This window comes from Neolamprologus brichardi, chromosome 16 (assembly GCF_056152115.1).
Source record: "Neolamprologus brichardi isolate AB-2024 chromosome 16, ASM5615211v1, whole genome shotgun sequence".
NCBI classification, from domain to species: Eukaryota; Metazoa; Chordata; class Actinopteri; order Cichliformes; family Cichlidae; genus Neolamprologus; species Neolamprologus brichardi.
In genome coordinates, this window is record NC_142119.1 from 27,122,263 (window position 1) to 27,144,641 (window position 22,379).

General features: G+C 40.7%; 1 protein-coding gene across 3 annotated transcripts in view; it reads right to left on the bottom strand.

Moving 5' to 3' along the window:
• hycc2 (hyccin PI4KA lipid kinase complex subunit 2) overlaps nt 1–22,379 on the bottom strand; it is a 48,270-nt gene that overhangs the window by 9,815 nt on the left and 16,076 nt on the right. For all 3 annotated transcript variants that reach the window (XM_087830104.1, XM_087830106.1, XM_087830107.1), the window contains 8 exons: nt 19,345–19,429; nt 13,848–13,929; nt 12,052–12,153; nt 10,098–10,277; nt 6,961–7,041; nt 4,971–5,086; nt 2,285–2,380; nt 1,438–1,554 (listed from right to left, as the gene is read on the bottom strand). In XM_087830104.1, coding sequence (XP_087686230.1) covers nt 1,438–1,554; nt 2,285–2,380; nt 4,971–5,086; nt 6,961–7,041; nt 10,098–10,277; nt 12,052–12,153; nt 13,848–13,898 — 743 coding nt within the window. In that variant the 5' untranslated portion in view covers nt 13,899–13,929; nt 19,345–19,429. The remainder of the gene's footprint in view (nt 1–1,437; nt 1,555–2,284; nt 2,381–4,970; nt 5,087–6,960; nt 7,042–10,097; nt 10,278–12,051; nt 12,154–13,847; nt 13,930–19,344; nt 19,430–22,379) is intronic.

Sequence of the window (22,379 nt, forward strand, 5' to 3'; positions counted from 1 at the left end):
AATTAGAATTGCAAAAACACCAGGAAGTGAATGGCTGAACTCTTTGATGTGGTCCTGCAAATGCAACAATCATGCGAGCAGGGACAAATGTTCTGGGCTTCCTTTTAGTCTTAAGATCAAAAGAAATGGGATGAATGGGCAGGTAAAACGGACTCTGATGTTCACGAGGCTGAAAATTACTCTACAGTAGAATAAATTTCCAATCTGAACAGCACAAGTGAACGCTGTTTCTGTTTGTGATGTTCTGATATCCCAGCGCATTTTGCTTCCTCTCTCGGCATTAGCAGCCATATTAACCTAAATCCCAGACTGTCCTCAGCTAGTGCCAAGTGTGAAGCTTGGATTCATGTTCATCTGGCATTCACGTGAGTGAGCACTGAGGTGACCTATGGTAGGGATTACTAAAAAGGCTATTATTTTCTGTCATCTAAAATCACACTCACACACAGCCTTTTTTTTTCTTCTTTTTTTTTGTGCATCGCCTGCTCCAACCCCCTGATTTCTGCTCTGTATCCTCATGGAGGTGATGAGGCAGAATGCATGCCCATCCTCTCCCAACCTCTCTGCTACACCACTACTGCAACAGTAGTGATTCCAGTCACCATCGTATCAGGATATCCATATCTGAGGACTTGCTGTCATCGAGGAGCTATAATCAGCTTTGCAATGACTGTCCTCGTAGGGGATGAAATCACCTGGTTTCACAATGCGCTGCCGATGTAATCGCTCTCTACAGTGGGTAGCTTCTGCCCTTGGTGGAGCACTAGCATATGCTGTGAGGAGAATTTCCGCAGCAGCTCATGCCAAACTAGAATCAAGGAGACCCTCATTAGCAATGTTCCAGTGGCAAAAACAACATTATGTTGTGTTGCCCACAACGAGCAGCTGGCTACAGCCACAATAAATACAGAATCTCTTTTCAGCTTCATTTACACCATTCGCTCTGGCCCGTGCAGCTTCAGACTGCTCTCAGAGCAGTAAGGTGGTTGCAGCTCAGGAGGTAGATCGGGTCAGCTACTAATCAGAAGTCGAGTGTTTTCTGTTGGAAAAGGTCATATGGGAACAGACATATGGGTTTGTTTACTAGTCAGAGGGTTAGTAGTTTGATCCCAGACTTCTCCAGTCACCATAAAGAAATGCCTTTGGGCAAGAAACTGGACCCCAAACTGGACCTGATGCATTGATCCTTCATGAAAGTCAACCAAAACCGATTCTGGCTGTAGCAGGTAGCTAAAAAGCTCTAAAGCCAGCTCAAGACTAAAAATAGAGCTGAAAATAAGTGATAATGTTCCTTTATAACAACAGCATGTGTATATTGCATATATAACAAGTGATGATGCATGAAACTTGTTTCTGCAGCCGTGGAACTGCCAAAAAAACATAATATAATGAAATAAGCCAAAAACGAAACACTTTTCCTGCTTTAAAGACACGTACATGGCATGATACACTGCAGTCAGCATCTGCACCATGAACTCAGGGTCCAATAGCACTCGGTTGCAAGGTTCCCTCCAAAGCTTCTGCTGTTGCCGCGGGAAGCCGCATACACACAACCTGTGAATAGAGATTTTTACTGGTTAAACAACATCCCTTTAACCTCTGCGGAAAGCACACATCAGATAAGATGAGACTAAATGGGAAGAACAACTAAAGGAAACATCAGACACTTCCTGAGGAAACACATCAAACACTGAGCGAGGGGAACAAAATCTTAACTTCTTGAGACTCATAGAAGGTTAGGCAAGGTCAGCCAGCAGGGCGCTCACGTCTTTACTGTGAGGCTAAACTGAAAGAGTGAGTGCTGTTCTCGTGCTCTGAAGTCTTCACAGTCACAGTTTGCCATCTGTCTAGACTAGACTGAGCTTGCTTCAGGCGTTGTCTGTCTGATCGGTCACAGTAGGCAGCAATTCATATCCTGAATCGTCTACATGCTGCGGTGGAATAATCATCCGCGTCATATTGTAAATTCCACATTGATCCTTTCTCCTTAGGGCGTCTCAGTGTTTCCAAAATAGACAGATGGAGACAGGTATCCAGCAGTAAGGTTTTTGATTGGCCGAAAGCACAGTCAGTTCAACTCATTTCTAATAAAACTGCATTTATCAAATCCTCCTGCAAAGACAGCAGTCTGTACTGAGATATGGTTACACAGCCTATGAGGTGTTTTAATCCTAATTTCTGGAAAGCTGGTAATACAAAAAATGTGTCATTGCAGAGGCTGGTTATCAGTTGGGTGGAGAAAAGGCAAAACAAAAGAAGATACACGCGTTTTTGTTTTTCTTACCGTGAGCTCATCCTACAGACTGACTGATAGGAAGAAAGGGGCATGTAGACCACAGCAGAGTTGTAGCAGAGCATGAGGAAACACAGCACCTCAAACCTGCAACCAAAAACACACTGTTAATGGAGTCTAATCAACTTAGTCAAAAAAAAAAAGTTGGGAAAAAAGGAAATATCACTTTTAATCAATATCATACCTTTAAAGTATGACACTTTCACTGAGAACAATTATGCAGCGTGGTTCAAGCAATATATCAACTCTATGAAGTGTTAAACAGTCTGCTTGCCTAAGCACTTTTGTGCATTGTCAGCCAGTGTGCCGCTTGTAGATGCATAGCCTTATATACTGCAGTAATCGCCCTTAAGCTCTCCACAGACTTCTTATCAATGATGCAGAATCAGTGACACTAAAGATTTAAGTCATCTTGAACTCATAGTGGATAGCATACTTGTTGCTGCGGGTTCACCCAGTAAAGGGATTATTGTTAAAATATTTGGCAAACCTACGCAACTCAGAAGCTTTGACAGAGAGGGGCCAGGATTATACTAGCTTCTGGGCACAAGCACGGACAGTTGTGTACAAATAGTTTCTCCTGGAGGACACATGAGTAGATGGTCCATTTTAATTTAGAACATGGACACAAACAACTGTCAGACACAAAGCCTCGATTTACCCAGTGATGGCAAAATTTACATCACTAGGAGTCATGCATAGAACTAAAGAGGGTGGAGCTGTAGAACACACAGGTGAGATTTGGGTAGTATATGTACAAATTACTAATGAAGTCACTGAAAAGCAACTGTAGCATAAGTTCTGTGGGGGAAAGCGCTCTTCCAGCTAGAAGTTATGGCAAAGGCTGATCAGGCCCACATGTAAGTGTGACAAATGGAGCAGTTCTTATATATATAGCTTTTCTACTGTAATTGACCACTCAAAGCACTTTCATACAACTTGCCTCATTCACCCATTCATATGGGCACTTTTTATTTTCTTAAATGGAAGTGCTTTCTATCCAACTTTCACACATTCTTACGAGCAACTTTGAGCCCAAGGATCATTGGCACGCAGACTGGAACAGACAGGGGATCGAACCACCAACCTTTATAGGGGACCTGCTCTACCTCCTAAGCCACAGCCACCCCAAACAACAACACAGAAACTGTGAATTATTTAATACAAAAATTTCCATGACAACAACTCATCCGTGACCCTCTGTGTTGTGACAAAAGCTGTGATGGACTTGAGGCGACTGTTTGATAGTTGTTTAAAAAAAAATACAGAGAGAGAGAATAAAAAGTTGGTGGTACTCAAATGGAATCGATACTGAACTCTCCCTTTGTTATTATTAGCCTTCAGCTTCCATATAGCATACTTTATTTCCTTAAGTGCATATTGAGGGAGGACAATGAGGAGGCCCTTGAATCTAAGTGGCCTAACTGAGTCTGTGTGCAAGGTGGATGTAAATTGCTTGGTGCTAGATCATCAGTAGCACTGAGCTGGCACCTCTCGGGAGCTTTGAGCCTTCTTCTCATAAACACTATCTCACGCCCAACTCAACAAATGGATTTCCAGATAAGCTAAGAGGCTTGGTCCTGCTGAAAACCATTCAGTATATTTATGATGCTCTGTGTTTATGGAAACCAGGGGGCCACTCTGCTCTGGAAAACACTAAAGATGATGAGTGTTATCTGTGCTTCCCCTAGATTATCTGCTATGGTGGTGTGACAAAACGTTAGCCCCCTTCCTTCCCCTGCCTGACCAAAATTACTCCAAGTGTGCATTGACGATTCAGTTAAGCTCAGAGTTCACGATTCAACAATAAGAAAGAAACTGGCAAAACTGGATTCCATTTTTGCCAGTTTCTTTCTTATCCAGGACAAAACCGCTGCTGACCAAAAAGAAGACAAAAGCTTGTCTCACTTTTGACAAGAAACATCTTGATGATCCCCAAGACTTTTGTCCCATTACATATGGCATTTCAGGAAAGGAACATCATACCAACAGTGAAACATAGTAGTATGATGGTCTGGGGCTGTTTTGCTGCCTCAGGACTTGGAAGACTTGCTGTGGTAAATGGAACCATGAATTTTGCTATCTAAGAAAACATCCTCAAGGAGAATGTCTGGCCATCTGTTCGGTTGTGCAGCAGGACAATGATGCAAAACACATTAGCAAGTCCACCTCTATGGCTTAAGAAAAACAAAATGAAGACTTTGGAGTAGCCTAACCAAAGTCCTGACCTGAATCCAATTGAGATACTGTGGCATGACCTTAAAAAGGTGGTTCATATGAAAAATCAGGAAGGGGGCAAATACTTTTTCACACCACTGTATATGTCACGGGCATTAATGTATATCTGCTCATTCTATTGCTTCATTTCTATGCAAAGATCACCATAGCAGCATAAAGTATTTTAGAGCCAAAAAAGCTTTCAGACCTGCCAAGTCTAGCCAGAGGAGGCTGGGCGAGCATCAAGGCTTACGATCTGATCATCTTAAAAAGGTTTTATAGATGGTGTACAATAAATAAAGTATTTTTTTAATGAAAATAAATTAGTCAAAGTTTGATTCAGTATGGCGAGTTGCACCTTGAAAGACCTCTACTACTGCCACTGCCCCCGATTGAACAAACAAGGATCTCAGTGTGTATAAACTATAGCTAAACATCTAATCGAAATCTAAATCAGTACCTGTTCTGCGCAGTGAAAGTCTCTCTCTGAGGATGGAGGCCGCTGTACACCACTCTGATCAGGTCATGTTGACAGAGCGCTCCCTCTGTCAGTGCCATTGACCCCAGGCTAGAAGGCTATAAAGAAGAACAGTTGATTAAACATTTCCCAGCTGTGGTACCTTTATAGCATGACAGTAAATGATAAATGGCCCTTTTCTTTGTTTAAACGGAAAACTGTAACGAGACTTTGCGTGGAAAAATGGAAGAACCAGACTAGGTTTCCATGTCACAATAACAAACTGTGGGGACTGTAGAGACAAAGTAATGCAGCTTGTTCATGGCCTGATGTCGTAATTTTTGTTGTTTTGTTTCGTTCTCTTTATTTTTATTATACAAAAGAAAGTAAGTGTTCACAAAAATTACCCGAGTTAAATTTGTTCATGTATTAGTTCATACATATCATGACAGAGAGCATGACTACTGAACAGTCGGTAAAGCCAATGACTCCTTATTTGACCATTTCATTAAATACATACGTCTTATACTTAAATGGATCAAATCAACAAAACTCGTTCAAAAAAAATTGTTTTTGAATTTTCTCTAGCTAAAAACTCTGAAGGGCACCAGAAATCCTGCAATATTGTGGGGAAAAAATTCTATAAATAGAGCACTTGTGCATTCATGATCTTGTCATCATACTGATCATAAGACAAGACGGCAGGATTTGCTGTGTGGATCTGCTGTGTAGTTTCGCTGACCAAAACCCAAAGCCTTCAACCTCAATTACACAACATGAATTAGCATGTCACGCGGCCTTAAGGATCGTTTTATATCCTCAGCAATGTGACTGCTATATGGTCTGACAATTTCAACTTCCTATTTTAATCCTTGCCGTGTTACAGATCGTTTCTGTTATCTCTAGGTTACCATAAGCACCGAAGATAAACTGAACAATCAAGGTGTATTTCGCTGTCCAGCACTGTGTCATTCCAGAGACAAGCTAAGGTATTCAGGTTAACAAACAAAGTCATCTTAAATCTTTATGTTGAAATAAAAAGAGGAAGAGGTAACGACCGAGTGCCTGGCCTCTTTGGCTATGTCCAAGTGAGGATGTGTCACAAGGCCATTTTATTCTGATGGTGTGCAGACCAAAAGTCACCTCTAAATTGAATTGATATTCTGTCCTAGGTATCTTGTGTGACACTGAGCAGAAAAGGCGAGGCAGTGGCGCTGAGAAAAAACAAAAAGCGAGTGAGCGGAGTGTATGCTAATGCTGGAGGCCAAGGGATAAGGCCACGTGACGTGCAGAGCCGTACTACAGCTGAGGAAGCTTGTTGTGACTCACTCACACATTCTCACACACACACACACACACACACACACACCCTCTCCTCCATCCTCCATGCTTTCTTCACTCTCTCAGCATGGAGGATAGAGCCTTTCAAGCTTATAATTACAGCAATAAATCGCCCTCAGCACATGCTACACACTCAAGTCTCATCAACACTCACACGCGCAACTCAGAGACAAGCACCTACTGAGGGCTGTCACTCTGTGCTATGAGCAGTAAAAAGGCTCTAAAATCTGGCTATGAGCTGCCAGTAAACAGTGGGTATGTCCTTTAAAACCTCTTGGTAATGGAATTCCAGGTCAAAGCAACAGTCAATACTGTGTCTGTTGTAGCAGACAGGTCAGAGTTTGCACGAAGCCAGCGTGACCGTGACAGTGACTAAAAGAGACTCAAACACAAAATGAACAAAAGTTGAAATGCTCTCATTTTAAAATCAAAGAAATCGACAAGTGCATAGATTGTTAAATCTTTTCTTATTAGATTTTTGAAAGACACAGATCTGGCAGAGAGGGACTACCACATACAGACAGCTAACCCCTCAAGGTGATGTTAATGAAAAAAAAGACCTGCAGTGCTGGGATGTTGAGCTGCCACCTTCTAAATAGCCATTTAAGTCCTTCTGCAACTTGCAGAGCTGCAGTGAAGAAGAGAGGCTTACCTCATGATATATCGATGGTTTGGAGAGAGATGGAATAGTGAAGGAAAGAAGCTTGCTGTTGCCATCTTTGTCCACAATTTCCTGCAAACCCAAAGAAAAAGAGAAGGTGTGTTACTGAAGGAATGCAGATTTGCATTCGAAACAATGATTCTGAAACTGTGAGATGGGCCTGCTCTGTGAGACATCCACAACCTTTTTTCTTTTTTAAATCAGCTACAGAATTAGGTATATCAAATAAAGTTTGAAAACCACTAAGAATAGCCTTGTACACAGTTAGAAATAGCTTGAGCTTTGTGGCATAGTGCAGTATCCTGCTGGAAGCAGCCATCAGAAGATGGGTACACTGTGGTCATAAAGAGATGGACAATGTCAGGAAAGCCAACAAGGTCCAAACTGTGCCAAAAAATATCTCCCACTCTATTACACCAGCAGCAGCCTTAATACAAAACAGGTGGATCCCTGCTTTTCATGTCATTTACTCTAAACTCTGGCCCTACAGTCTGAATGTTGCAGCAGAAATCAAGACTTATCAGACCTGGCAACAATTTTCTTCTATTGTCCAGTTCTGGTGAATTGTAGCCTCAGTCCGTTCTTAGTGGAGACAGAATGGACACCTAGTGTGATCGCCTGCTGTTGCAGTCCATCTGTTTCAATGTTCAACATGTTGCATGTTCAGAGATGCTTCTCTGCATACCTTTCTTTTAATGAATGGTTATTTGAGTTTGTGTTGCTTTCATGTCATTTTGAAGCAATCCACAATGCCGCTCACTGCATAGTTTCTCTTTTTCTGAGCATGTTGTTTCTGCAATACTCAGACCAGCCGTATGACATCAAAAACGCCAAAAGCATCACATTCAGAGTCACTTAAATTGTTCTACATCCTGGAACAATGTGATTTAAGCAGGTCATCTTCATCATTTCTACATGCCCAAACGCTGCCATGTGATTGGCTGATTAGATATTTGTAAGCAACTGAACATGTGTACTTAAAGAAGAGGCTGATGAGTGTATATTAAGCTTGTAAATGTGATTTTTTTTCCCTCTGTGGTGGTGAAGGTGCAAACATTTATCAGCACTGTTGTAGAACCGCCTATCACGCACGCGGTTAAGCCTGGTGTTCGTCTACTCTGCTGGTACACGCTATTGAGTGTGGCAGATTAAATGTCACTGCCAGAACCGGCGCCACTCAATTCCAATTTCACACTGCGATGGGTTACACAAAGATTAATGCTTCCCTGAGAATGATGCCATTTCTACAAGTAATACCTGATTATCTGTGTTCCTGATATATATTAAAAAGAGGAAAAAATAAACATTTACAGATGTACATGAGAACATTTGTAAAAGTTTGTTATTTTCCAGATTTACCCTGAAATTCATGAGCAGCTCAATAGGACTCAAGTGGCTATTACATGTGAGCATGACGGACACTGTTAACAGAATGAGTAAAGTTGAGACAACTTTTCTTGTTTCAGTTTTATCTCTCTCCGCATCCCCCTTACACTAATCAAAGTGGTGAGCTTTTCTGGTTTTTCAGACAATCTTTCTTATCTGCACTTCTCCTTGAATTTGTTGTTGATTCATGCCTTGGTGTGCCCTTCACTGGGTAACAAGTACATCTCTGAATATCTGCGGCGACTGCTGAAAGCAAGGCTGTTTATCAAGGAGAAGTCATCGCTGAAGACAGGCAAGATGTCAATGAGCACGAGCAGTATGTACCTATGCGTGTGTGTGTGTGTGTGTGCGCGTGTGTGTGGTGAGTGGTATAGACTGAGGGATGAATTATGCATGGATATACCCTTAGCTCTGCTGGCTGTCATGGAGCTCTTTCTATTGATATCTCAAGCTCTTAGCACATTTCCCCAGGGGCGTTTCCTGGTGATGCAATCTATCTGCGCCCGTCCCATTATCCAGGGTTTTCCCTGTAGGTCGTCTTTCAAGTCAACAGATGTTCAACCTTAACAATGTTTCACTTGTATTAGATCTAAAGCACCTGTGATTTCCATTTAAAAAATTCACTTTCCCACATTCTTATCCATTTAAATGCATCTTAAGAATTGTAAAAGCTCAAAATATGTAATGCAACGACCTATATTCATCCATATAACCCTAAAACAGTCTAGTCACACCTCACGATTTAACTTCTGCCAACGAGGTTATGGGTTAGGAGGATTACTTGAAACCTTAAGTCTGGATCAATCAACTTTTGACTACTGTTAGACAAAGTGTTGATGTTCTCACAACTACAAACTATTACAATCCAGATTCATGCATGGCGTGGTGGGGAAGCTTTGTAAGAGCAGTCGTCAAACTAGAACCAGGACACCTAATAAGCAGTACTCAAAACTGAGGGGGGAAAAAAAAGCTCAGCAGCAAACAGAAGATACTTCTTATGTTTGCAGGGTAAGCAGTTGACCGATCATGTGAAGGGTTTAACAGTGTGAAACTGGACACTGCAGCCACCCTTGCTCCATATTTCAGAATGAGTATGTCCCTGATTCTGAATTTTGACAGTCAAATTACATTTGGCCGTTCACTGTGAAGATTTGAATAGTCGTTGCTTGTTTGTTTTTTCTGTCGGGATACCACATGGATTTGTTGAATTAATGATCCGGGGAGCATTTCAACATTTCGGTTTTTTAAAAAAGTCCTTTAAGGCTAAATTGTATTTAACTTTTAACAATTTGCAAATGAGCCTTAAACAAATGAAACAAAACAAAAATATTAGCATTGCCTGCTAAAAAAACAAAACAAAACTCAAATCTCTGTTCAAGTTACTTTACGGCTGATTGCAGGAACTCTACTGGTATGCACTGCAACACTTTATAGTGGACCTTGTTATCCACAAGGTCGCGTTTAAGGCTCAGCCAGTAACAAGACCATCCCTCTGCTACTGTCAGAGACTGTTTCAGAGCAGAGTCCCTGCACCTGACGTCATACGTTATGAAGTAAATTCTCACAGTCAGTGTGTCTGTAACACCTCATGCTAAATTTTGCACATAATCCGTGTAAAGGGCATGCTCTATTGTCCAACACTAAGAAGCGAATGATACTTATTTGATAGGGTGTTTAAGTTCTTTTTTTTGTATAAGTTGGGTCATGCTACTGTAACCAGACCCAGAAAGGTGAACACCTACCAAGTTATAAATGCCCAGAAGCAGGGCCTCGATGCAGCCATTGCTCTGACGATCCCTGCTGGCAGTGATGCGCAGATAAACCCACACCAGCTCGGGCAGGAACTGCAGGGTGAAGCGTCGCAAGCGGTCTTCGGAGCTCCGGTACAGCTCGAACAGCTGGTGGCACACAGGCTCCAAGAGCTGGATCACAGATGGAAACAAGAAAATGCAAATTAACAAATTAACACAAGGTCTGATACCTTACTGGAATTTACACCATGCTTGTTAGGCTCTCCCAATAAGGCAGTAAACAAAACTAAATATGGAAACTGAACTGTATTTTTCTGTATATAAAACGTTTAATCCATTTATATGTAACCCCATTATTATAAAAAACAATAAAAGCTGTCATTAATACCATTAACACAAAACAAAAACAGTTTATAGAACATCTAAAATGGTCTTCTTTATTTTTGTTATACGGGGGTGTATTTTTAAGGATGCTCATATTAAGCATAGCCAAAGTTTCATCAATGAGGTAGTTTCTTCCACTGGCTACGTATAATGCTGATGAGAGACAGTATCCTTCTCCACCTGCTGTTCAAACCTTCTGTCTGCGAGGAACAGCCAGTAAGATAAAAGCTAGCTTCAAGGGAGGGTGGCTTTAAAGGAAGAGGAGCTAAAACAGCTCATTTCAGCGAAAGAATGAACTGCTGGGATGCACCAATGCCTGGTATAAAATATAAAGACCTATGGAGTTAAAAATGAGCATAATAGGTCCACTTTAAGATAATTAAATTCATGGAAATGTATGTCTAAGTTAATATTAAAGAACAATAGGTTCAGGATGACTGCTATAAACTGCTATAAACTATTACCTCCCATTAGCCTCAGCAGCAGCCTTTTTAATAGCCTGCAGAAATGGACTCACATAGCTCTCGTTTCAAAACATGAACGAACGCCATTGTGAACGTAACACGACAGAATGGACAGATGGAGGGAGCGTCTTGCTTCCAGTTGATAGTGCGAGATGCATAGAAGCAGAGGGGATAATTCACTACAACGAAAGCCTCGGCAGATGTAGCGTCAGGGGAGGCCAGCTGAGCCACAGCGTTTATACAGTCCAGGGGTCAGTGTGAGTGAATGCCCACACAGCACGACTGTGTAAGTGTGTTGTACATGGCTGACTGGGGAAAAAGGCGGCAAAGCACTAATGAACTTGGCAAGGCATTTGCCCTTCGTGTCCTCAGCTTGACAACAAAAACAGCAACAAAAAAAACGTGAAAAATTCAAGCACACATTACACTCTCCCCTACTTTATCTCTCACACACACACACACACACAGGCATGCATGCACTCCTCAATCACTTGTGTCATCATTAATGGGATTGTGCAGCCAGACTGACAGCACTAATGGAAGTTAGATCCCTAGTTGCTTGACACTCAAATTCGACCATGAAATCGAGGTGAAAACGGGGCCAGAAAGAACTGGAGGCACCAAGTGTGTCATTAGAGCCAAATTAAAGTCCTCTCTCATTGAGTACCTCAGGCCTTTGCTTAGAAACTGTGTCATTAGGTCCCTTTAAAGTACAAAACACCAGTCTAGCTGTGCAGGTGCAAGAAACATCTGCTTCGTAAGAAAAAGATATTGAGGTGCTTTGGCACTGCGGTGACTGTGTCTTTTCCAGCTTTGGCTGCGGACACTTTAGTTTGTTAGGCAAAGCACTGCATGTGTGTGTGCATACAGGGAACACAGCGTACCGTCTCACAGACAACGCAGACGGCACCGCCGTTGAGCCTTCCATCATACACAACAGCAGAGTGTGTTGTGGTGTGCATGTACGCCCTGCAGACACGGCTGTGTGTCAAGTTTTTTTGCTCAGTGCCAACAGAAACAACATCATGAGTCACAAGCAGCACATTTCCTTGAGCTAAAAACCATCCGTCTGCATGTGCGTGTTCTCCGTGTATTACCTCGTTGTTGGGGTCCTGGATGACTCTGTAGAGAGCTGGGACCAAGGACTTCTTTAGATGAAGGCTGCCGGCGTAGCTGGGGATGTGGGTTTCTGGTAAGGACTAAAGCAAGGAGACACAGAGGACTGTTGAGTGATGCAAACAACTTCTACGTCTAGCCACAGAACTAGAGAACAAGCAAAGACTGTGTGTAATTCTACATCCTGTATTCAACTGTTTCACAGCACACAGTGACTTAACTGTGTGTCAGCATGCTGTGACATGTAAGAAGTCCCTTGATTAAAAACGGAAGCATCAAAAAAAGACTTGAAAAGATTGACTTCCCCAGTCGATGAGTTTGACAATGTGGTAGGTGAAGTAAGAAAAGAAAAATTTTATCAAAAAGCTATGCTTTCCTAAAAGAACTGTGAACCTAACAGATTGATGATGTCTGACATCCTCAGAACATCCTGGGGTGAAATCCTTCAAATGGTCAAGATCGTGTTTTGTAGATGACAGACGGCAGCTATAGCCTCTCAGCATGAGAGTATGATCATTTTGAGGGCAGAACACAATGTGCCTGGTCTGCACCACCATGAGTCATACCGTTCTATTCTCATCTTTCCTCCTTTCTCTAGTTTTTTGCTGTCTTTTTCCATTCCTTTTAATGTATTGCACATTATTTCCTTCTTAAGCACTGTACAAACCACAGTGCTTAAAGGAACCCATTCCTTCTTCACAGAATGAGAAAGAAAAGTGACATAAACACTTTTTTAAACTAGTCTGGAACACCAAGAGTGAAGCAACATTTATTATTAATTAATTACATTCAACTAACTACTTCAACTGAAACACTACAAATACCAACAACCCCCCCCCCCCCCCCCCCCCCCCCTCCAAAATAAAAAAAAAATCATTTGCATTGCCTATTAGCCAAACTGTCTTAACCCAAATTTTACTGAGTGGGGTCATTTGTGTATATTTTGCATGCCACTGTGATATTTTTAAAGCTATTTTTTCATTACAAGTGTATGAATGAAAAAAATAATGAGACGTTTGCTAGCCTGCTATTGTAGTCTTTAGCCTTTTAGATTTGCTATTTGTATTGTTAAAAAAAAAAAAAAATCAATTGTTGAGATAATATTAGCCTTTTGTCACTAATAGCTGACAATGCAGCTGAGCTTAAATCTATACTGGAAATAACAAGCGGCAGTGTGCAAGACACTGAGAAACCGCAAACACAGAAAAACTATTGTTAGCGCTTCACAATTAATGAGTATGTGAAATTGCTTTCAGTATCTACTAGCATTTACAAGAACATGAGGACATGAGGCTGGAACAGCAACTCTTGCACTGTTCTTATATAAAAGCTAACTGATTACTGAAAGCTGAATAATCCCATAATTTATATGCATCCAAAAAAAGGAAAATAAAAATGTATGTGAAAACATGATGAAGCAGATATAAGCAGCTACTTTGCTTGTGAGTTCAAAGAACAAACTATGCACAGTACATTTTGTGTAGTACAGAGAGGTTATGCTGATTAAACACAGCTGATGATAGGCCTGAGTTGACCCAAGCTAGCCACTGTTCTTGCTAGCATTCACTACATTTAATTTGAATTTACAAAGGACTGAAATGTTAACGAGATGACAGATGCACACAGTTTTTACTCTCAACACTCTTCGCCACAGCTGTTACACACACAATATGCAGTTCCTCTCTCGAAAAAAAAGAGAGAGAAAAAAAATAGCCTCCAGGAGTAGATTTCATAGTTATGACTCATGAATGAGAGTAGCGCAATCGAGGGCCTTTACCTTGAATTCTGAGAGCCATTCTTCGACAACACTGCGTTCTGAGCCCAGCATCTTCCTCAGAGACACCCCCCCCTTTGGCTGCCTGGTGGACAAACAGAGGCAGAGGAAGGTGGTGGGTACAGTAATGGGAAGGGAGAAAGGAAAACACAGGAGGGGAATGAAGACAGCAATGTCAATTTTATTTACAAGGAACCTTTCATTACACATAACCTCAAGGTGCTTACTACAGAAGATAACATAAAAAAAAATAAGTAGTTTACAATGTCTTAAGGCAATAAACAACACAACAAAACTTCACAAAGATTTCAAATACAGAACAGGCAAGTGTATGTACTCCACATAAGTATGAAAATATCCAAGCTGTGACTAAGCCCAATAAAAACCAGGCTTAGTAAAAGCTGTGCTTGGTGCTTTTTGGGCTTCCTTATTAAACAAAGTCCCATCTGTTTCTCGATAACAGCTAACATTTAGATTTAGATTTTTCAGTGATAATGAAGGTCAAAAACAAAAGCTCTTTCAGGCAACTCATGTTCATATGTATTTAATAGGACATTTGTAATTTTCACTAGAAAATGAATGTCATTTTTTTCTGCGAGTGTTACCACATAACCAGCTTCTAACCAGGTTAAATCTTCAGTGTAACCTAAATCGGCCAGGTAAAAAGAGAGCTACTTTAATGACACAGAACTCTCCATTTAAGCTCAACATAACTAACCAACTAGTTGTGTACTACACACTGGTGATTTTCCTTTGGTGTCAGGTCAAAAGCTCTCTGGTGTGTGCCAACATTTGATTTTATATGCAGGAAAAAAAACAAAAACTCTGTACAGTGCAAAGGCAGTACCCCAGAAACCATTTACCTTGGCCTGTGATTATAACCCAGCAACAGCAAAAAAATCATTCTGAAAGACAACATTAAATCTCATGGGTTTTGAAATAAACAATCAAACATGAAACACAGTGATGCTAAGTGCACATCAGTTCCAGTTAACACAAGCGGCAACATATAAAATCAGCAGCATGCTGTTCTTATCCTCATCACAATGTTATGTAACAAGTCAGCTCGGAGCCAGTACCTGTCACTGCTAACATGAACCACCACAGGAATTCATTTGAGCTTTCACTCTACAATTCAAATCATAGATGACCGAGCTTATGCCTTCTTTCGTATATTTGTAACGGCACAGAACGTCACAGAGCAGAACGATATGGTGGTTAAAAATGGCGAGGGTTTTTAACATTTACAAACAGGACATTTTCTAGCTTGTAATTCATAAAGAGAAATGAGTAATGGGATAGCATCTTCGGCTTCAGCCACACAGTTATCCTTGGTTCTCTTCTCCATTTCTAGCAGCTAAAATTAACTACAGCAAACTGTGCAAAGCCATTTCTCCTACAGAACTCATCCCATGGAAAATATATTCTCATTATTTATCCTGTGAAAATATTTGCTATGAACAAGACGTGTGTCTCAGCAAGGGAGAGAAACTGTCCGTGTGTGTGTGTGTGTAGATTGGCTGAGTGAGAGGTGGTGAACAGTCACAGGCAGTGACAGTTTGGATACACACTGAAGGTGATGTTGCATGGACCCAGTGTGCCAAGCTGCCACAGTGACAGAAATAAACAATGCTTATGTAACAGCAGATGCACTCTGCAGCTTAAAATCAAGGCCATCCTCTCTCTTGATTTGACACCAATGCCCTTCACCAAAGACTACCAGATTAATTTACCATCGCTAACCTTTAGGAAAGCTACTAAGGCTACGTTCACACTGCAGGTCTTAATGCTCAATTCCAATTTTTTGATCAAATACGATTTTTTGGTCTGCTTGTTCACACTACAAATAATCTGCAGATTATACAATACAAATAAAATGTTCACGTTTCTCCAACGCTGTCTCCCCACAGTTTCACTAACATCTACACGGGATGGCCAGGAAGCGTTCGCGATGTCTTATCGGGCGCTTCTCTGGCGCTGATAATTGGTGTCTGTCTTGTGTCAGTGACGTAAAAGACAGATTTAATGCGACATGACCATTCAAACAGCAGTCGCTTTCTAAAACATCACGTATGTATCGGATTCAGTACCACATACGAAAGTGACCCAGATCGGATTTGAAAATATCGGATTTGTGCTGTTCACACTGTCATAACATGATCGGATATGGGTCGCATAGGGTCAAAAAAGTCGGATTTGATGCGCTTTCGCCTGCAGTGTGAACGTAGTCTAAGAAGAATTATTGCTTAACAAGAATAACAATTAGTCTGGCTACTCTCACAACCCAAAGATACACTGTAACATTAAGTTAAAGATGCTGTGCTCTTTCATGTCCACATCCACTTTAATGGCTCTTTAATTGTATTTTAGTAGAAAGACTTTTAAAAACTAAAAACAAAATTCACATTGCTTATTAGGTCTTGTAAAACCTATTTACTGCCTGAGCTGTTGTCAGACTTTCTGCGAATATGACTCAACATTTAACATAACATCAGCTCGGTCCAGTGCTTTTTCTAGGAAAAACCTCTGAGTCTTCTTTAATAATCTTGTTACTTCGAGGACGCTGAACCTTTCTAAAAACTCACCAACGTCTCCTTCCACCAACCTCTGGTGCTAGAGCGCTGTCTGTTTTGCCCTGGTGCCTTTTGAAAACGAACCCACATTTCTGTGGGAGTGAAAAACCGAAAGGTGCTCAGTGGAAATTGGCAAAATTTAAATGACGAGGAAAAATCTGTACTGCATCTGTGAATTATCTGTGAATTTCTCACAGCAGTCACTCCCAAAGTGACTTATGTCAGTGATTCTAGCTGTGGGGCCAGCAATTTTGCGGTGCTATGCCTCTTACTGGCACAAAACTGCAGATTCTATATTAAGCGGGGGGGGGGGGGGGGGGGTTTACTTCACTCACGTACACTAAACAGTAAAATGATTTTCTCCCTTCCTAACAATATAGAGGTTTATTTATTTGTCAGGCATTCAGCATTTGCTTGGCTTTTCCCCACTTAATTTGTGGTCAGTGAACTTGACCCCTGGAATCTTTTAAAGCATTTGAATGCAGACATCTTATAAATTTCAGCCCATGCAATAGGTTTGTGCCTCAGTTTTGGTGAAGGTGTGGTGTCAGTATTTTCTTTTTTTTTTGCTGTTGCTTACCACTAACTTGCTGATAGATACGTTTAAATGTGTCATGTGGTCTAAATATGGTGACTTCTGGCCAACGTAAATATACCCAAAACACTAACACACTCCAACACAGTAACGCATTAAGTGACACCATTGCCGTCTCCATTTATACACGTGTAAGGTGCTGACCACACTCTCAATCGCTCGGTCTCCTGCTCCTGCCTTGTCACAAAAACGTGCCCCCACAGAATGCGACATGTGATAGCAGAGAGTTGCAAATAAACTCATTACAGCTGCATCTGGGTCAGTGTACTGAGATAACACTCTAAAATGTGCAAGTTAACAGAACTGAAAAAGTTCATAAAAACAGAGATTATGCAGGCAGTTACGGCACACAGTACTCTTTAGATTCAACAGCTGTGTGTGGGCAAAATTGGAAATATGCATAAAAATGACTTTGTCAGACAACTAGATTTAGCATAAAAATGCTTTTATCTTGTATGCCTGAAACATTGTAAGACTACATGTGCACAGTCCCACTGCTCACACTGACAGTAAGCCATACTGCTGTGAAACCCCTGTTTAATCTTATTCGTTAAACTTTAATCCTTACAGGCCAGAAAATGGGCACAAACTCTAAGGCCTGTTTGAATGTACATGCTTTTTTTTTTTTTGTTAAATTTGGACCATTCTGCAAAGTTTAAATGAAATATAAGTAAAAGACAAAACTCTGTGTTCTTCCTGCCAACAGATACAGACACCAATAGCTGGATAAAATGAATCAAATGTGGAAAAGCTCTCACCTGCTCTTTTTTAAATCTACATTTTGATACCAAGCTCATCTTCATACTTTTACTTTCCTAATATAGTCACACTTTAATAGCCTCAAATGTGGCTTATTGCTGTGAAATAGAAAGAAAAACTGTCATATAGAACATCTAAACACCAGTGTGGACACTGATGAATCTCTAGGTCCTGAATTAGTTGTTGCTGTTTATTTTAATTACTTAAAATGTGAAGGTTCACAGAGGGTCTCAGGATCAATAGAGCTGCAGATGAGAACCACTGACACTAATCACAAGGTATAGGATGTTCCCCTTTAAAGTTTAGTAAATTAGGTACAAGGAACAACTTGTGCCAAAAGAAAATTTTCACAAGCTAATAAGGCAATTTAGAAACAAACTGCAAAGAGAGCACCAATTGATGGTTAAGTTTAACAAATGAAGAATGGGCAATTGATTTTCCCAAGGGCTCACATGTTTTGGAGGGTCGCACCAATTGGCTTATAAAGAAATAAAATGAAGACTTTGCAGAATTGAGTTTAGATTATTGGTGCAGTCTTCCACAGTAGTCTCAGTTTCTCACATGGCCCTTTGAGAAAAATTAAATAAGCGGGTCAGGTTAGATGCACAAGTGGATTTTCTATGGAATGACCTTGATAGCATTAATCAATGCTAAGAAAGCAAATGATCTGTAATCAACTCTCCTTAATTCAAATGTTTTTATGCAATACTTAATTACTTCACTGCCTGTAACCTGTCTGTAACTTGTCCGTAACCTGAGAGTTACAGATCATTCCCAATCATGTGACTTTTGTTGACAATAAACAATTTAGATAAAGTTTCGTCTAGCTACTTATTAATACAGATATCATTTGTTTGCACACCGGTCAAAGAGTTTCACAGCTTACAACATGTCTTCCTCCAACTGTACCTTTAAGTCTTTATTTTAAAAATGAACTGCAGACGGACGTGTAGAAGCAGAACATCCACATCCAGAGGCTAAACTTTAATGCACAAATCTCAGGGTGCTGCAGATAAGCTTGATGTTACAAAACAGGCTCAAAGGAGAAAGATATCTGATTTGCTGTAGGGCTGCAGGAGCTGAGCTGATGAGATGAACTGGTGGAATTTTATGTGTGTGTCACTTGTGTGTGAGCACACTTCTTAAATCTGTGTCTGTGAATTGAAAGGCTCTCTTTTAGTCAGCTTGTTCGGCTCTTTAGGAAAGGCTGACTCATTTGTTTCCTCCGGCTTGTCAAACCATCGCAGAGTCGCTGAGGCAAGCTTGTCAGTTACCATGGGAACAATAGTCAAGTCCTTTTCAGCCACTGGTAAATATTCCCAAACAATAACTCTTCGTTTTCGCAAACATAATTTAGATTATATCTCTGTAAGTCAGAGGTTGGATACAACGCAACAAGATGTGTGCCAGCATTTGTTCTCCTTCGTATGTGTTTAGCACCGCAATGTTAAAATGGTTTTCAAAGAAAATAAGCAGAAAATGATCAAGAAACGAGCAATGAGCAAGACGGTCATGAATATCAACACTAAAAACAATGTAAACAACATAATGCAGTATACATCTATGCACTTACCTCAGTGTCCCAGAACTCAAATCTCCGCTGGGAGATGCAAATGGTTCTCCACAGTGTCACACATCTGTCACTCACTGAGGGTCACCTGCAACAACAAGAAAAGAAGAGACCCATCAATCACCATCACAGGAGAATCATCCTCAAGACATTTAACTACAGTCGTACTGTTTAAAATTACTGTCGTCGATGATGGTGAACAGTGTCTATCCATAATTTTCCCAGAGATTTCATAAATGTGTTTGACCCATCTTTGCTGGCATTGGCTAGAATTTAAAAAATGTAAACATTAGTGCTAACCTCATTAGAAACTGACATGAACTGAATGGAAATTTCTGAAATGTTAGCAACATTTAAACAGCCCCATTTTTATCACTTGAATTTTTAGTTTAGTTGCTTTTGTTTAGAAACACCTGTGTATGGCTTTACAGATGTCACAATTCAATTCATCCATCCATCCATCCATCCGCTTCCGCTTATCCTTTTCAGGGTCGCGGGGAATACTGGAGCCCATCCTAGCTGTCATAGGGCGAGAGGCAGGGTACACCCTGGACAGGTCGCCAGTCTGCAGGGCTAACACATAGAGACACAGACAACCATTCGCACTCACATTCACTCACAGATTCACACCTATGGGCAATTTAGATTGACCAATTAACCTATCCCCACTAACTGCATGTCTTTGGACTGTGGGAGGAAGCCGGAATACCTGGAGAGAACCCACGCAAACACGGGGAGAACATCCAAACTCCACACAGAAAGACCCCGGGCTTATGGTGGAATTGAACTCAGGACCTTCTTGCTGTGCAGCAACAATTCAATTCAATTTTATTTATATAGCGCCAAATCACAACAACAGTCGCCTCAAGGCGCTTTATATTGTAAGGTAGACCCTACAATAATACATACAGAGAAAAACCCAACAATCAATATAACAGGAAAATATTCTGCAAATCACAAGCTCACAAGTCGAATACTCATATGCTCAATAATCTGCCAGCCCAAATGATTATAAAACCTGGTACTAAAGGTTTGCAAAAATGAAATAACAGGGACGACCTTGCGGGGTTAATCTAATGGCCACTTGAGACTGGCTCCAAGAGAGAGACAATCCCCAAAGACTGTCATGTTAACTTTAGAAAACTGAAAAGCATGTTTACATCCTAGTACAAAGAGAGGCTTAGTCTCTATGGATAATAAACACCTTTACAACAACCTGACAGTGAGTGAATATTTATTTTAAAACTCTTCTTGGATACCGGGGTCAGAGGCACGGCCACCTTGTCATAGGTGCATCCACAGATGGAGCTGTAGCTATCTTTGTGCTGTTACAGCATTATAATCAAATTATATTACAAATAATAAGGCCCGCTGCCTTATATAAACTGTACAAGATGTTTTTGCTGAAGTTTTGAGGAGTTAAATTTTTGTATTTATTAATCTGTTGTCTAGCACTAATTAGGCTTTTGTTTAAAAAATGGTAACAGTTCCAAAATGGCCCACGGTGCTGACCAAAACACTAATGGCTTCAAAATACCTAATCCGTAACTACCTAGGGTCACCTTGGTTACACCAGCCTTTATAATATCTATGGCAAAAAAAATAAGATGCAGTTAACAATTAATTTTAATTAACATGTCAATTGTTTTCCAGTGTATTGCCTGTTTGGTCTATGACACGTCTGAAAACAAAAAAAGCACATCCACGAGGAGTGACGTTAAACACCCATTTTGTCCAAAAAATGTCAGCAAACTGAGTCATCAACTTATCTTTTCTGGTCTAAAGATTGATGCTTTGTAGTAATTGCAAATAAACTCCAAAATGAGCAACAGCAAATGACTCAAGTGAGAGATATGCAGTCATGAAAATGGACAAAGCAGCTGACGATATGGAAACCAGGGGACAGTTGCTACAACAGTTCACTAAAAGACACACAGAAATTGTGAGAAACATTTCTACTATGGAGAGATGCATTACCAACAAGCAAAATCATTTCTGTGTCATAATAGAAACCCGTGTGCATTTTTCTCTAGTACTTTTGAAGGTTATTTTGAGTCACGGCACAAGGAAATTTTCAAGCTCTTATTGTTGCATAGCAACAGTCAGCTGGCCAACTTGTTGTCCTCGCCTGCTAAAAATGCATCCTGAGGATCCACACCCATAACATTTCACTGCATTTGACAAAATAAATCATTGTTTAGTGACACGCAAAAAGGCCTCTGCAGATCCCTGAGAAGCAGAAAGAGCCACATCACCGAGCGACCCATTTGCTGTTAAGTATTTCGAACACAGCCTTGTGTTTATCTGACCGAGTCTTACATTAGCAATTCATCACTAAGAGCCAAGGCAGTACCATCTGTCTGGGATGATGTGTGTACCCTCTCCACCTATTGTAAGCTCTAAAGAAGGTGTTTATTTTCCGTCACCAGATCGAGTATATTCATTCTGTATGACTCATCAAATCTGAGGGTAACAGCGGCTCCGGGTTGAGTGAATAGATCAAAGAGAGGGACAAGAACTGAATAATCGAATACAAACAAAATCTGTGACCTAAATAGATTACATGTACGAGGACAGAAACGTGTTATATAAAGATAAGGTTTGAAAGATTTTATCATTTATCATTCTTTAGAAACAGAAGTTAGAATAGTTCCCATTAAATGTGATCACTGTGTCTCACTGACTCTATATGGTATAAAACGCAGTATCTTCAACCCCAGGGTGGGTCTATAATAAATCGTTTTTTCATTAACACGAATGGACTTTATCAGGCCCTACCCAACACACAAGATGCTCAGGAATATTTGAAGAACATGACATAATCCCAAGGCATTAATCTGGCCTCCAAACTTTAAAACTTTTAAACCAGCTGATTACAACAACACAAAATTAGCTGACACTTACTTGGGTGATTCCTCCCGTCTCCAACCATCTCATTCCCATATTTGCATGTAAACTGTGCACTCCAGCCAGCCGTCACTGTTGGCTAAATATGTCATGCACCTAATGAGGTCCTGGCCAATGACAATAGGCAAACT